At 60.3% G+C, this 15,551-nt stretch overlaps 4 protein-coding genes across 4 annotated transcripts; 1 reads left to right on the top strand and 3 right to left on the bottom strand.

Moving 5' to 3' along the window:
* Positions 1–2,120: 2,120 nt before the first annotated feature.
* On the top strand, positions 2,121–3,078 carry A1Q1_06128 (uncharacterized protein; the record flags this gene model as incomplete). Its single annotated transcript, XM_014321337.1, has 2 exons — positions 2,121–2,268; positions 2,318–3,078. 2 exons carry the CDS (start codon positions 2,121–2,123, stop codon positions 3,076–3,078), a joined length of 909 nt encoding a protein of 302 aa, XP_014176812.1.
* A 1,250-nt stretch (positions 3,079–4,328) lies between these two features.
* Positions 4,329–4,991, bottom strand: A1Q1_06127 (uncharacterized protein; the record flags this gene model as incomplete). The annotated part of the gene is made up of 1 exon (XM_014321336.1): positions 4,329–4,991. The coding sequence occupies one exon, from the start codon at positions 4,989–4,991 to the stop codon at positions 4,329–4,331; it is 663 nt and encodes a 220-aa protein (XP_014176811.1).
* Positions 4,992–6,441: 1,450 nt separating this feature from the next.
* Positions 6,442–7,431, bottom strand: A1Q1_06126 (putative lipase; the record flags this gene model as incomplete). The annotated part of the gene is made up of 1 exon (XM_014321335.1): positions 6,442–7,431. One exon carries the CDS (start codon positions 7,429–7,431, stop codon positions 6,442–6,444), a length of 990 nt encoding a protein of 329 aa, XP_014176810.1.
* Positions 7,432–8,109: 678 nt separating this feature from the next.
* On the bottom strand, positions 8,110–11,829 carry A1Q1_06125 (uncharacterized protein; the record flags this gene model as incomplete). Its single annotated transcript, XM_014321334.1, has 1 exon — positions 8,110–11,829. The coding sequence occupies one exon, from the start codon at positions 11,827–11,829 to the stop codon at positions 8,110–8,112; it is 3,720 nt and encodes a 1,239-aa protein (XP_014176809.1).
* Positions 11,830–15,551: the final 3,722 nt, after the last annotated feature.

Genomic DNA, 15,551 nt, shown 5'->3' with positions numbered 1-15,551 from the left:
AGTCAGCCCAGTAAAGACCGTCCACAGTGCGTCCACGGAAAGAAGCATACTAGCTTGCAACACAGATGAGATGAATGAAGAGTACAATGGAATGCTAACTGCGAGTGGAGCAAAGTAGGTGCCAAGATGAACATGAGAGTTAATTATGAACCTACGATCGCGAGGCGCCAGCGCCAGAAGCAAGCCAGACGCAAGCCCAAGTGAGTCCGAGCTCGAGACATATGCTCGATCGGTGGACACGGCGGACGCCGACGCCTGAGGCTGGCGCTGCGGCGTTGCGGGACGTTAACACTGGCTGACGATGGCTTACTGCTTCCTTCATCGTGCATCAATCAGACTGGCGGAACACTGCTAGGGGGCAAGGGCGGAGGGGACACTGTGTGAGCCACAGAATCAGAGGCGGCGACGCCGGTCCCGGTACTTCATCAGCCATCGTCCTGCACATGCCCCAGCCTGGCCCGCTTGTCAAACCGGCGTAGACTGGACGAGGCTGCAGAAGGGACTCGTCTCCATCGCCAATGCCTGCTGATTTGGACACCTGCAAAGGGCAGAAGTGTCAGGAAAAGAAGGGGGCTGGCGTCCAGGGCCACAGACGGCAGAATGTGACCCTTGCTCAAGTCTCACCAAAGTTCGCCAGTGCCGAAGAGCCCATGCCCGAAAGCAGAGCCTAATGCGGCTGACTTCTCAAATCAACGTGGTGAAGAGCTCTTTAACAAGGATTTTGCGAGAACGATGGCAGTATCGTTCATCTACATTGATTCAGCTTGAAGCTGATCAACATTTAGTTCATGAGTGCTGATTCAAATGGCAGCTGGAAAATGAAATACCGTTAAATTCGTATCGCAACAGCCTGGCAGTGATACCATCAATGATCTCCGAATGAGGTAGGTAATTCCACGTCTCCACATTCCTTTCATCGCAACAGAAAGACGATAGGGGAGATGCGGCCCGATGAGCAGGTACTCCACGGTCTGAGTATTCTATCTGAACGGCGTCTTCTTCAAGAATCGTGAACCCAGAGCCTGCGGCGCTGCGTGAAACAGCCCTCCGAGCCGACGAACCAGCCGAATTGGAAAGTCCTCTTACGTTAGCACAATGGACGTACGAGGCTTCAACGTGCATGCCATGCAGTTCTCGCGCGAGACGTGGTTCCTGGTTTACCCGTGAGAGTGTGGAGGTTGGGTAATGAAGTCAAGCGAGCTTCAGCCGGTGGCTTGGGTGTTCGGCTAGCAGTGGACTGATGGGCTGATTACCGACCAGCACCGACCGCGGCGGCGCACGTTGTTCACATGGGCAGAACAAGGTACCATCACAACTTCTGAGATGGTGGAGAACGTCAGCCTCCTCGCCTTTGTGTCTCGCATATCTGTCGCAGTGTGGAGGCAGGTACCGCAGCGAACATGACGATAGCCGCGGTGTGGAGGCAGTGGAGGGCTCGGTATGGAGATCCGGAACATGCAGCGCTCACTGCACGACGCACAGGTGACGCCATGCACCATGGTTTACTGAGAAAAAGTTGGACGAACGGCCGTATCTGTCCGTGGTGCTCGCCAAGGCACACCCAGAGGCACGCGCCTAAGCTGATTTCCTCCGCGAGGGGGCAGATATGCGAGCACCGCGAGGCTCGCCGAGCCTCGTGCACTGAGTGCTATCCCCACACTTTCCAGCGCAGTATGCCGCATGCAAGCGTCTGCACGAATCAGAGCGGGGCGTACAGTGCATTCGAGCGGCTGGACTCCGCAGACGAATGCGTACCCCCGTGTACCCCACACTCAGCCGGTGGTAGTGAAGAAAGGGACGCCGCTCAAATCCGGTCGATAAAAGTCCGAGTCTGGAGCCCCCGCACCCAGTGTGACCGGGGTGCCCGGTGTCTCCGGGTTGGCCGGGTTTCCTCGCCGGCACATCCCACCTACGTGAGCCATCGCTTCGGCTGGATCACCCGGCTCCTTATAGCCCGCTGGCTCCGCTCCATCCACTTGTTTCTTTTGTTTCTCCTCGCCCAGAGATCTCTTTTGCCGTCGTTACACCATCATCAGACTTGACACTTACATCATTGACGGCTGAGACACCAACACAACCACATCAACACTCGGCACCGAATCTCAACCACACAAACAACCATGTCCGCTCTCCGCTTCGCCCCCTCCTTCCGGGCCGCTGTCCGCTCCACGCCCGGACGACAGTTCTCGACGTCCTCTGTGCGCTGCGCCCGTGACACTAGTGCGCGTGCGCCGCGCTCGGGCGGGCGCAAGTGGGCCACTGGTCTGGGTACGTGTCCCCCCTGCTGTCCATTGTACATAAGGCTGACCAATTCCAGCTCTCGTTGCGGCCGTTCCGATTGCTTTTCTCGCTGGCGCGTGCTACCCGCCTCAGCTCGTGCTCATGTTCAACCCGCGCTACTCGCCCCCTCCGCCAGACAAGGACAGCAAGCACGGCCAGGCGCTGATGGAGGAGACGGAGCGCGAGCTGCAGAACCTCATGGTCGTGGCACAGCTGCGCGCCAAGCAGGGATGGTACGAGGCGCGCCCGTACGAGAAGTTTGACCCGCGCAAGGTGCACAACTCTCTGACTGCTGGCTCGCTGCGTGGACCGGGCAAGCTGGCTGTCCCGCCCATTGCGTTCGCGAAGGAGGACGAGAGCGAGGCCGTCGTCATTGTCCACCTCGGACGTGCGCTCTGCGGCCACGACGGCATCGTGCACGGCGGACTGCTCGCGACCGTCTTCGACGAGACCCTCGCCCGCAACGCCCTCATGGTCCTCCCCTCGCACATTGGCGTCACCGCCAACCTGAACATCAACTACAAGTCGCCGTGCATGGCTGACCAGTTCGTCGTCGTGCGCACGCAGCTCGAGTCCTACAAGGGCCGCAAGGTGAACGTCTCCGGACGGATGGAGACGCTGGACGGACAGGAGATTGCCAACGCGACCGCGCTCTTCATCGAGCCCAAGTGGGCCCAGTTCCTCGAGTCGTCGGGCGTCACCGAGGCCCTCGGCATCCCCAAGAAGAAGATGGAGGAGATTGAGATGGCCGTCCCCGGCGTGTCGGGCGTGACGGGGGAGAACAACCGCCAGGTTTGACTCGCGGTCTAGGCTGACCGAGAGGGAGGCCTAGACCCCGACGACGATGCCTGCGGCTAGCGGCCGCAGCAGCACGGCCCGTGGTCGCTACAGGCAGCAAACAACCTAGCATGTGACGCTCGGCGTGGGACGGAGCTCGTAGAGTCCGCTCAACGTCGACGTCAACAAATCCCGACCACTCACACCATTGCAACACTCGCACCACGCCCATCTCGCCCCCGATCCGCAGTTGAGACCCAGTTAGACCCAGTTAGACCCTCATATCGTCCTAGACCCAATGCTCATTGTAGTGCCTATTCACTTGTATGGAGACATGATGTATACCTCTAAGTCTGACGTTCAGAAATTTCTGCGACTGCAGAAAAACAAAGTTGGTGGGGCTGACCGAACGATACGCCCACGGAGGGCTTTGGGCGGCTCGGCAATCAGCCCGCCAGGCAGCCGGCATCCGTTCTCTCCGGGGTCGGTAGTTGTGGGGCAACCAGCACGTAGAGCGGAAAAACCGTCCGCCCAGACCTCCCTCATGCGCAGGAGCTCGAGCGTGAGAGAAGAGCGCACGTGGTCCAGGCCACGTGGTCCAGGCGTACCTATTTCACAAGATACAGGAGATGGAGCCAGCACGCCTGTTCTGCACACCTATCCCGTCGCGTCCCCTCGCTTCCCTCTTGCGTGCTGAACCCTGCGCAGAGCGCGCAGAGCGAGCGTGAAGAAGCACCGCTCCGTATTCCGGTCGGGCTTACAAGTTCTAGGCACTTACGCAACCCCAGCTCTTACTCTTTGCCCTCCCTGCCCCGTAAAAGCTACCAGCATGTACCGATCCGGTCCTCGCACGCAGGATGTGCAGGGCGCAGCTGTCCGTGTTCCAGACTTTCCAAGCGCGCCCCTACACTTCCTCCGTGATCCGTGACTTGCACAGCTCCTGCCTTCCTTCTGTAGGACTGCGGGTCTGTTTGGATTGCGCGGTTTTGGGCACGCCCCTTCCCTGCGTTAGTTGCCTAGTCTGTCTTGGCATTGCGCCTGTCGCAAATACAGATGCACGATCGAGCATCATAGACCAATACACAAAAGGTGATGATTGTAAAGGAGGGTATATACATCAAGGAGAGTCCGTGGAAAAGCTCTAGAGCGTTAAAAAAGAAGAGGAAGATTGTCAAGGTACGGGGCGTTGCGTGGAGGGACGGGCGAGCGGGAGTCGCCTGCCCGCGAGCCCTCACTTCACAGGATTGTAGTGCTTATCGACATGCTCCCACTTAGAGGAGGGCGGCGAGGAGCGAGCCACCAACAAGAGCGAGCGAGGGGACGAGGGCCGAAGCAGCGCCAGCCTCCTTGGTGCCGGCGGCAGCAGAGCCAGAGGGAGCGGCAGCGGCACCGTTGGTGTTGCCGTTGGTGGCCTGGGCCGAGGGCTGGTTCTCGCCCGCGGACATGGAGAGGGTCTGGCCGGCGGCGCCCGACTTGATGTCAGCCGAGGGGCTGGTGAGCTTGTTGGGGATGGCGGACGAGGTCTTGGCGTCAGCCGAGGTGGTGGCCGAAGCGGAGGACTCCGAGTCCGAGGACTGGGCGGCGTTGGCGTTGGTCGAGGGCTGGATCTCGAAGAAGCCCGACTCGGCAAGGATGGCGTTCTGCTGGTTCTTCTTGGCAGAGAGGATCTGGATGTTGAAGTCGCCGTCGGCGTTGGCGTCGGGGGTGTACGAGTACGAGTGCGAGTTGGTGTCAACGTTCTCGGCAATGATCTTGACGTCGTTGTTCTTGTCCTTGATCGCGAGGTTGAAGGTGTCCTCGTCGGTCGAGACAGAGGTCCAGGTGATGGTGGTGGTCTCACCGCCGTTCCACTTGGTGTTGTCGGTGGGCTGGGTGATGGAGATGGCCTTGACGGCGGCGAGGAGGGTGAGGAGGGTGGTGGCCTTGACGAGCATTGTGGCTAAAGATGTGCGAAGGAGCGTAAGGTAACTGTAAAAGTCGAAAAAGTCGAAGCGGAAAGGCGACGAGGAGTTAAAGAGAAAGGTAGATGATGGTGAGGAAGGAAGGAAGGAGTAGTTGGATGATCAGTAGGAAAAAGGAAAGCATGCATCGCTCGGAGGAGCAAGGGCAGCGCAGGGCCTAAGAGAGGGCGCTCATCGCCTCTCGGAGCAGAGAGGGGGGCAGGATGCCCAGGGACCACCGTGAGGCGTAATCAGGTGAATCAGGAGTTGAGCGCGAGCAGAGTCGAGATAGATGGCCGCTGGCCGTGTACGAGCGCAGAACATCTGCATCAGGCAGCACCCGAAAAATGCTTGGTAAGAGAGAGGTTTCTGGCGCGCCTGGGCCGGGCGCGAGTCGCGTCTCCTTCTCGCGTCCCTGGGTCTGGTACTCTGAGTGATGAGTGACGGCAGCGTGTACCCTGGAAATACCAAGTGAAGAGTATTCATCTTTGGCCAGGGCCTGCGAAGCCTATTTGCCTCGTCCAGCCGGTCGAGCACTTCTTCCCAGACTATCGCATATATCGCATTCTCTCAATGCTTTCAACGCGTACGAGATACTGCGCAATCTCAGCCCCTCCCAACCCCCTTCGGCTTCCCCTGCCGTCACTGCTTGTGCGCACTTCTACCCCTCCTGTGTCGTCTCGTCACTGCACCCGTCCACCTTCGTCGGCAGCAGTCGACTAAGGCTCATGAACACCGCAAGCAGCCGCAAGGCTATGCATAATGCGCACGGCGCACAGACTGGCCTTAGATCTAAGCGGACACTTGTGATCCACATACCCAGAAGCAGCAGTCCACACCGCTGCGTCTGATAGGCCAGGCATGTTTGGTTCCTGCGTCCACAAAGGGTCCAGCAGTCCGTTTTCCTGGGACAGCTGCATTCTAGACTGCACTGGCATGTCTAGGCTTCCAGGCTACCTGACCTTTGGCGTGGTATGGCTGAAATGAATAAATGGCAAGACGCGACTTGCGCGTTCGCAGGAACTCGCAGTTTGTTCAGCGAGATGGCGTTCATGGCGTTAGCAGAGGCGCAGAGGCGCGCCAGGCGCGAAAGCACGGCTGCCAGTTGGTCCACTTTGCTGAGAGCATGTGGGCGTGCGCGTGCCTCCCCGCCTCCCCTCCTGTCCTCGGCGGCCTTGGCCTGCAGACTGCATCGCATTGCGGTCGGGGCGTACGGGCGCCGCCCCGCCGTCTCGCTCGGAAGTAGCAAGGACGACGTCGGCCACACCCTCCGCTCTGCGGTATGCCCGGGTCGGACCTGTGCCGCGATACGTTGGTTGATTTGCGTGCTGTGTGCATTGCTTTCCTGTACCTCGTCCATTTCTTATCTATCTACAGAATCGCTGCGACATTCGGACCGACGTCAAGCCGCCCCCTTATCATCGCTTTTAGCTGCACTACTAATCTACTGCTTCTTCTTGTCGTCACCGCCAATAACGTCCTTGATGAACACGACCGCCTGCCTGACGGCACTCTTGGCGGCATTCGTGTCGTGCATCGAGTTGACCATGACAAAGTCGTGGATGATGCCTCCGTACCTCACGGCGGTGACCTCGACGCCCGCGCCACGGAGCTTGCCCGCAAAGGCCTCGCCCTGGTCGCGGAGCACGTCACACTCGGCGGTGATAACGAGGGTGGGCGGGAACTTCTTGAGCTGCGCCTCAGACGCCTGCAGCGGGCTCGCGGTCGGCTCCTTGCGCTGGCTCTCGTTGCCGGGGGGGATGTACTGGTCCCAGAACCACTTCATGCCGTCCTTGGCGAGGAAGTATCCCTTGGCAAACTCGTTGTAAGAGCCCGTCTCAAAGTTGGCGTCCGTGACGGGGTAGAAGAGCGCGGCGGCCTTGAACTGCACGCCGTCGTTGCGCTCAGCGGCCATGATGTTGAGCACGATCGCCATGTTTCCGCCAACACTGTCGCCTGAGATCACCATGCGGGACCCGTCGAGGCCCTTCTCTTTGCCGTTCTTCACGACCCAGACCGCGGCAGCGTAGCTCTGCTCGTTCTGCACTGGGTAGTGCGCATCGGGCGCAAGCGTGTACTCGGGGAACACGACGGCGTAACCGGTGCCGACGCAGAGGTCGCCCGCAAGCCTGTCGTGCGTGTGGGCAGAACCGAAGACCCATCCCGCGCCGTGCGTGTAAAAGACGACGGGCAGGGTGCCCTGCGCCCCCTTCGGCTTGAGAATGCGGACCTTGATCTTGCCCTTGGTCTTCGGGGAGTCAACCTCGATCCACTCCTCGTCCACCTCGGGCTTGGAGATGGGGTCGTCCTGGACTTTCTCGACGGCTGCGCGACCCTCTGCAGGAGGAAGCTCGAAGAGGAAGGGCGGCTTGGAGGTTGCTTCGCAGAAGGCCTGCGCGGCGGGCTCGAGGACATAGTTGTGCGGGTTTGCCATGGTGCGGGTGTCGCTGTGTTCAGTGGGTTCGTTGGTCGCTGAAGCTGGACGACCGGGTGGGAATGAGGGTCAATGGTGGTGTTCAGGCCACAGCTCCTTATCTACTGATTACTCCACCTGTGTCAAGGTCATGTCCATCCCCCACTCGTACAGCCGACGGGCACATGATGCTCTCCTGCATGTGGTTGCGTAAGATTTCACACGGCTACACGGCTACCCAGGCGTCTGGAGCGGTCGATCGTGTCGTAAGGTCGAGGTGACTCACGCGGACACCGGTGACATCACAGTTCGTCTCTGACTATCCGCCTTCCACCCGGCATCCTTCCACCCGCTATCTCGCCTCCATGACGGACACTTCACACTCGGCACCGGTAATCAAGAGGTACGAGTACAGGGAGTAATCAATATCCATGCGCATGTGGGGGTAATGTACGTTGTTGCTACGTGTGGGCGTGAGAATGTTATAGAATAGTATATTGCTAGCCAGTAGCTGCCAATCACTGCCTGCAGTGTGGCCGACGGCCTTTGGCCCAGCGAAGGTGGCAGACGCCGGCGCGGTGAACCTGGCCGCGCAAGCTCGCTTGTCATTTCGTTGAACGCCGAATGGATTCGCTGGAGATACCCCGGCGATGCACCTGGTATGTGCTGTCTCCATAGTCCGACGCACGCTTTGGCAGATCACAGCCTCAGCTCCATCGCCATGGCCGTCTTCGCCCTCGTCACCTCGACAATGGCAGCCTCGTGCCCCATAGAGCTCACGCTCATGGCACTCGTGATCGAGCTCTGCTTCCTGTGCCCTCTCTTCCGGAACGCAGGGATCGGCTCCTCAAGCCCGTCGTGGATGTCCTCCGACCCATGGTCCAAACTGTACGTCGCGTGCGTGTCGGCGCTGTAGTCGAAACTCGGGCGGGCGGTGTCGAGACTGGGCCGGCAGGTGTCCAAGCTCGGCCTGGTCTGGTCGAAACTCGATCGCCCATGCGTATCGAAGCTCGGAGGGCCATGCGGCCCCCGCGCGTCCCAGCTCGGCGGACGGTGGTCGAAACTCGGCCGTCCGGTGTCGAACGTGGCAAACGTCCGGAACGAGGCATGCGTTGTGTGCGTGTCCGACGTAGCGAGCGAGGCTATACTCCACTCGTCGTCCTGCCTGTGCCTTTGAGTCGCCGGCGCAAGCGAGGGCTGGTACACGTCTCCGAGCACCAGCGGGGTCGAGAGCGGGAAGCTCGATATCTTCTCTGCGCCTCTCCTTGTAATCGTAACCTTGCGACGGACGGGGAGTTCGAGTCCAGACGGCGTCACGCGGGCTGCGCTCGCAGCACTCCCAGTGCTCTCGTACCCGATGACGGGGGTGCGGGTTGCCTTCCGCGGCTCCTCGTCACACGATGCGAGGACGTGCTCAGTGACAGATGCAGAGGCGGACTCAGTAGATCCGGCCGGCTCAGCGAGCACCTCCTTCTCGGGCGGGAGCGGGGTCGGCGTAAATGGCGGAGTGAGGGGGACGCCGAACGGCTCCTCGCTCTGCCCGCTCTGCGAGTGATCGTTGGACAGCGACGGAGTGCTCTCGTCCTCGCTGCTGCGGCCCGAGTCTCCCCTCTCTGCACGCTCGCGCTCGAATCGTGGCGGGAGGTCAGGTAGCGGCTCAGTTGGCGGGCCGTGGTTCAGGCTAAGCCGCGCCATCTGGGGCAGGGACCAGGACTGCGGGATGGTGGCTGGGAGGTCGGGCAGGCCCACAGCGGTGCCGTCGTCGGCGGCGATGTCCGCGAGAAGCAGGTCGGGCGTGGACAAGGGATGCGCGGTGGACGCGGTGGACGCCTCGTCCGTGAAGAACGACTCGGCCGTCATGCCGCTATGTGCGGTGTGGAAGGAAGCTCGGTGGCTCCTGATACTCGTACGGCTGCGCTGCGCATCGTACAGCGTTCCAACCGAGGCGGATGCCTGGTGGCCTCTTCTCTGCCAGGAGGTACGCTGCCTCGAACCCGCCGGGCCAACCGTGGCAGCAACGCGAGAGAAGGGCATGTTGAGAGGACCCATCTGCGGCAGTGGCGGGAGATGCGGGGCATCACCCCTCGTGTGAGGCAAAGGCGCGCTCTCAGGCCCCGGAAGAGGTTCGTCGACCTCGTCCAGCGCCAGCATGGCCGGCACACTCGCCGTGAGGCTCCTTCGGGCCGATAGAGAGGAGCGCGGGCGCGACTGGAAATTGGAGCGGGCAGCCGAGAAGCCGATCGGCGCCGGGGGCGTACCGGCCACCCTCGGCGCTTGGGGTAAGGGCGGAGGAGAGAATGTCGGAGACGGTGAGGAGAAGTAGGCCTGTGTCGGCGGCGAGAAGGATCTCGTTCGTGGGGACCCGGAGAGCGAGCGCCGATGCGCTTCCGCACGGTCGTCGATGTGCTTCAGCGCCGGACTACCGGGCACTGACCGTGCGAGCAGGCTTGAGCCGCGCTGCGGGACACTGGGGAGCAGAGCTGGATCCTCCCACTCCGGCGCAGCGGTCTTGTACTCTGGCACGATGGACTCGCGAGTCGGTACCGAGGCGTAGAACGTGCTTGGCCGGGTAGGTGACGGGGGCATGAAGCCAACCGAGGGTACGAAACTGGCCGTCGAGCTGTTTGGCAGAGTGCCGAACTCACCCATGTCGTGGATCGAGACTCGACGGGAAACTCCTGAGACACCTGAGACTGTCGAGAGATGTGAGGACGGCCGCGGACCCCGCACGGGCACTGCACGAGGAGCAGGCACCGTGTGGACCGGCACTCGACCTGCACGCAGCTGCATGCTGTCTGGGCTGACCGCATTGATGGCATTAATTGCCGGCACGGGCTTAGGCGGCGTTGGCACCGGTACGGGCATCTGCATCGTCGGTGGCCGACGAGGCGTCGCGGATGCCACTTCAAGGGGTTCCTCATCTGGCCCAGCGCGCAGCGGCTGGAAGCCAGAGAAACCCGTATCGGCCAGAGGGGGCGGGGTCGGTGCTGTTCTCGGCGTCGGAGTCGTCGATGTGGCTCGGAACGACAGCTCTGAGGGTGTGCGGGGTGTCGGCGTCGTCGAGAGAGGGCGGTAGGAACTTGGCGGCGCTTTAGGGTCAGCTGCAACGGGTTGCAGTTGTAGGCCTCGACTTGTATGCTGCAACGATACCTTGAACCCCGGCCGGCCGGGGACGTCCATGTGTGTTATGTCGTTCAAGACTGGTGTAGAAATGACTGGACGGCTGCCTGTCGAGGCACTCCGCTGGACTCCGGGACTGCCGCGCTTTGAGAGCTTGCGTACGAGCCCCCCGATGCGGGTCGATGGTGTGCGTCCGACACGCGAAGGACCGCACGATGGCGGCCGGCCCTCCTTTGGCGAGTTCATGTTCATGTCCCGGATCTGATCCATGTCCGCCTTGCTCGGTATCGCTATCGTGGGTGGACGTTGACCCTTAGGCGTAGGCATAATCACGCTGGAGCGCTTCAAACCGGCTCGAGAGAACTTTGGCGCATGGCTCATGTCCACTCCTCCAGGCTCGTCGTTTACGGCCTGTGGAGCTGGTCTGCCGCCCATCGAGGCAGATCGCACCGGCGCTGTCCCAGTCGCTGGCAAGTCGCCCCACAGTCCTGGCGGAGCCTTGCGAACAGACTGCTGTCGCCGCGGGGCATTCTGGCGCTGGCTAGGGCTGCGGCGCGGACCCTCGCTCGGCGGCGCCAGCATGCTTCCCGTGGAGCGCGCTCGGCGGACCGACGTGGCCGGGGTTGACGGAGACGATGCGCATCGCGCACTGGTACGAGATGGCCCCGCCTCATTCGGGCTAGGGGCGCAGTGCACGGACTTGGCCCATATAACCTTGCCGCCCCCGCGCACGGTTGTTGTTCTGTTACGATGCGCCAGCGATGCCGAGCGCTTCGGCCGAGACGTCAATCCGAGCTCCGCAGTACCCTTGTTCTCCGTTGCGGTTGGGCTGTTCTTCTCGTCGTCGTCGAGATCCTTGAGCTCCTGGCGCAGAGGGGAGGAGAAGCGGACCTTGCTCGATCGGTGGCGCATGATCGGCCGAGGCGCTTCAAGCGCCATGGCGGATGTCGAGCTCGAAGGGCCGGTCACGGTTAGAGAGGGCACGGGCGGTACGTCCTCAGGTTGCGGACGCTTGATAACGTCGCTTTGAGTCGAGGTTCGTGCTTGTCGCCGTCGAGAGTTGGCCGCAGAACCGCGGGTAGCACTGTGCGATCCTGGCAGTTCCTCGTCGTTGCTCGGTTTCCAACTACTTGGCGCGTGAGCGGGTTTGATCCGTCTCAATTCGAGACCTTTAGGAAACCCATCCGAGGCCACCGTTTCACCCACTGCTCCGAAGCGATCAGAAGACGGAGGAGCGAAGGCTCCCGCAATCGCGGGGCCGAAGCGGTCGCTTGCCGGCGGCCGTTGTGCCGCCGGCATCATGACGGAATGATGGAGGTACGGTCGATGAAGCTGGCGTGTCAAGTCCCTTCAGACCGGGAGCAGCTAGCGTCTCGAGCCGGGCGTGGAGGCTCTAGCACTGCCTGAGCTGCGGTAATCGCGGTTGAGCGGGCGATTACAATCTCCAAGTAAGCAGGCGGGCTACTGGAGTCGGCCGTTGAGGAAGTCGTGAGAAACGAGAGATGTTGATAGAGATGGAGAAGATAACAGTCGAAAGCGGCAAGTGTTCAGTGAGGAGAGCTATCGGCTGTCAACAGCGCGACAGTGAGAAGTGCTGATAGACCGAGCAGACGATAAAGTCTATCTTCGCTGGAAGCCTGGTCGCGATTGTTTGATAGGGTTACGCTCCTGCCGATTGCCCCGGGGGAGGACCGAGACGGCTTAACTTGTCACCCAACCTTGTTGAGGGGAGTCGAAAATATCCGCTGACGTGATGGAGGCGTGGTCCTCCTGCAGCGCAGACGATTCTTGAGAAAGTTCGGGAGGGTAAGCTGGAATGCAAAAACGAGTGAAAAACGACGCAGCGCAGTGGATGTTGACGTCTCGTTCAACGACTGGTGCATACGTCTGATCACCTGAACATTGCTGCACGAGACTAGTCGGTAAGTCGGTCCATGACATCCAGTCCTTGGGTCAAGTCAAGGAACTCGTGCCTAGTGTTATTATTGGCCTGGCCAGTGTTGACCAAGGGGGGGCTGTGGTTCACAGAACGCCCAGGGGGCACTTCGAATTGTCACAAGATGCGAGGGCTGTAGGAAGAGGGCGCTAGTTGGTCTTGGAACACATCCAACGAGCAGTGCCGAAACGAGCTATAGTATTCGGACAGGGAGCGAGCCGAGGGCAGCTCCAATAGTAGCTCTGCTCGGCTGCCGCCGTCGTCAGGCCAGGAGGAGGGTAATGTCAGTGGGACGGGGTCTCGTCAGGGGAGTGCCCAGGCAGCCGTCATGATGATGGCAGCTTGTTCGTAAAGGTCACCCAAGAATCCCTACGACCCAAAGAGGACAGCACAAGAGATGCAGGGGCTGCAGGGAACGTGAAGAGGCTGCCTGTCCAGGGGGCTTGTGGATGTCCGGAAAACGACAGGTAAACAGAGCGAACGAGGAACCCAGGAACAATAGGGAGCTAGGGTAACCCGGTGCCTGGTGTGTATTGTAGAGTTGTCTCTTTCGGTTGTCAACTGGATCCAGCACTCTGCTGCTCACCTCAACACAACGTCCTTCCTCCTCAGACTGGCGCCGCTCAAGGACGCGCGACAATGGTTTCATGCACAAAGGGTTCAGCACTCGATATTCACCTCCGGCAGTGACCCGATAACCTTACTGTAGGCGTCGCTTACAAGCCGTCTTCGGAATAGCGGACTGCGTGGGGAAGAGTGTTGCTCTTGCACCTGGGCGCAGCGTGGCACGCTCGCACTCGGAGACCGCACGGCGCATTGAGCGGTCTTGGCGGTGCAGTCGTCAACGACGAGAGTCTATGTGATGTTACTGAACTGCTCTGATCACTCGTGCCTCTCGCTCTGCTCGCTCGTGAGTGGGCCAAACGTTCACTGGGGAAGTATACGCAGCTCCACGTTGCACTAAGGTTCACACACAACGTTAGTCGGGGTTTGCCATGCACAAAGTGGGCCATGCCTTCGCAACAAGGTTTGCGTCTGGAATGATGGATCATCCAGGACCTGGGTGGGCAGCAACACGAAGGCGGCGTTCTTGCATTTGGCCACGTCTATAAAGGTGTTCTTCCTCACAACGCTCCGCTCTGTGGCATGGACGAACTACATAGTTGAACGTGTATGATCGGCATGAGGTGGCAGGTGGCAATGTAGGCATGAAGATCATCAGAGCCCTGTCGCAAGTGCGTGCGCATGCAACATAGGATAAAACAAGTAGAGTTGCCGCCGCGGGTTGACGGGCGGCATCCAGGCGGATCCCGGTACTGTCGGGCCGCTGGCCTTCCGAAGCCCGGCAACGATACGTAGGCGGTAGGCTGGTCTCGGGCAGTGCGGCTGACGACGCACTCGTTGTCATGGGCGCCTTTGTCGTCCTGCGCGCCGTACCCCCACCTTGTGTAAACCGCATTTCAGTTTTGCCTTGTCTTACTCGAGTGTGCGTTCTGATAGAGATAAGCATTTCACTCTGGGTGCGCGTCTGGCACGAGCTGGCACGAATGATGAGCAAGCGCGTCGCTGGTCCTCGATGCACAGCAGAGCAATCAGGAGGCTTTAGGCATCTTTAGATTCAGTCTCAGAGCTAATCAGCCAGCACGAAACGAACGAGACGCTTTGCTTGGACCCAAAAATCTGGCACACCGAACCCCATATCCCACGATCTCGGGTCCCCTAGCTCGTGCTCGCCCCTGATGAATCCTGAACGTATGTAACAGCGGGGGTACGTAGAACCTCTGTGATTCACCTGGTTCCAGCTTGCAGGTCTGCATGCTCAGTATGGGTGGGGGGAGCTTGTGCCTTTCGTTGGGCATCGCATGGGCGCTTGCGAGCTTTGCGTACCTCAACAGGAAGCTCTTCCTTCAACGCACAGCAGCGCACAGAATCAGGGTTCGATCATGAAGATCAGTCTGGCAGATAGCTGCCCGTTCGGTCAACCGCAAGCGGGCATGACACTATCGCCGCCGGCACGCAGAGCGTCTCGGTTGCTTACCTTCGGTCACCAGCAGTTCGCATGACGATCGAGTGAATCACTTGCCGTCAGCAGGCTGCAGAATATTGTCAGTTCAGTTCGAAGTTGCCAGATCGCCTCTCCCGGTCGTACTCTTCGATTGTGTTGACATTACAAACCCAGCGACGTAGCCGTGGGCAGGGAGGTCATGCGTTCTCTGGAACGATGACCACAACTGTCCAGCAAACCTTGTCGCTCGTAACTGCCACTAACATGGCGTCGCCAGCGAAGTCCATGACCCCTCGCCACCGCACGGGAAGCGTCGAGCGCCCGTGGCCTTTGGCGTTGGCAGCTTGGCTATTTGGCTGCTCCCGTGGACCAGTCTGGGGCCTGGCAATCGCAGTGGACCCAGCAGAACGTCATCATGCAGCATACGCCGCTCGGACCTGCGTACAGGAACAACAGCTACTACGGGTATCGCGGTCCCGGGGTCGCTGTGCCCGAGATTCTCATCGTATTCACACTGCATCCCCGAATGGCTCACAGTAGCATCTGCTCCTGAGGCTTGCAATACTTGCCGACGGCTTGAGAAACGAGCTGCTGTCCGGCTGGAGGCACAAATGCTTGCGCAAACCGTTGAGGCGCCACGGCGCCGCACCTGTGCCGTGCTGGGTTGCACCGCGCGCTCGTACGTGCAATGAGGGACAGATTATGTCTGGAGCGTCGAACCGCGCGACGTCGGCCATGAACCGCCCGTTCCTCTTTGTGCTGCGGAGATGTAGCCAAACCATTAGTGCCGTTAAGGCTGGCAGCTACAGAGTTGTTATTGACGTTCAAGTGGATAGAGCTGTGTCGCTTATATCTTTTCTGATCTTGAACATGTCCGGGGCATGTCCGACTCGGTGAGCACCTGCACCTTCCTACTGACCTACGGAAACTGACTCACGTACGGTTCCGATAACCCGTCCGCAATCTAATCAGAAGTGACTGCAAGGTCGGGGCACGATGCACGGATACTCGTGATCCTGATGACTGCCCGTATTAAACCGCGAGTCGTTCCGTGAGGAACCCGTCCTGGAAGTCCTTCAC

This window comes from Trichosporon asahii (assembly GCF_000293215.1).
Source record: "Trichosporon asahii var. asahii CBS 2479 unplaced genomic scaffold scaffold00075, whole genome shotgun sequence".
NCBI lineage: Eukaryota > Fungi > Basidiomycota > Tremellomycetes > Trichosporonales > Trichosporonaceae > Trichosporon > Trichosporon asahii.
Note: the sequence above shows the minus strand (reverse complement) of the source record. Positions and strands in the feature narration are given on the sequence as shown.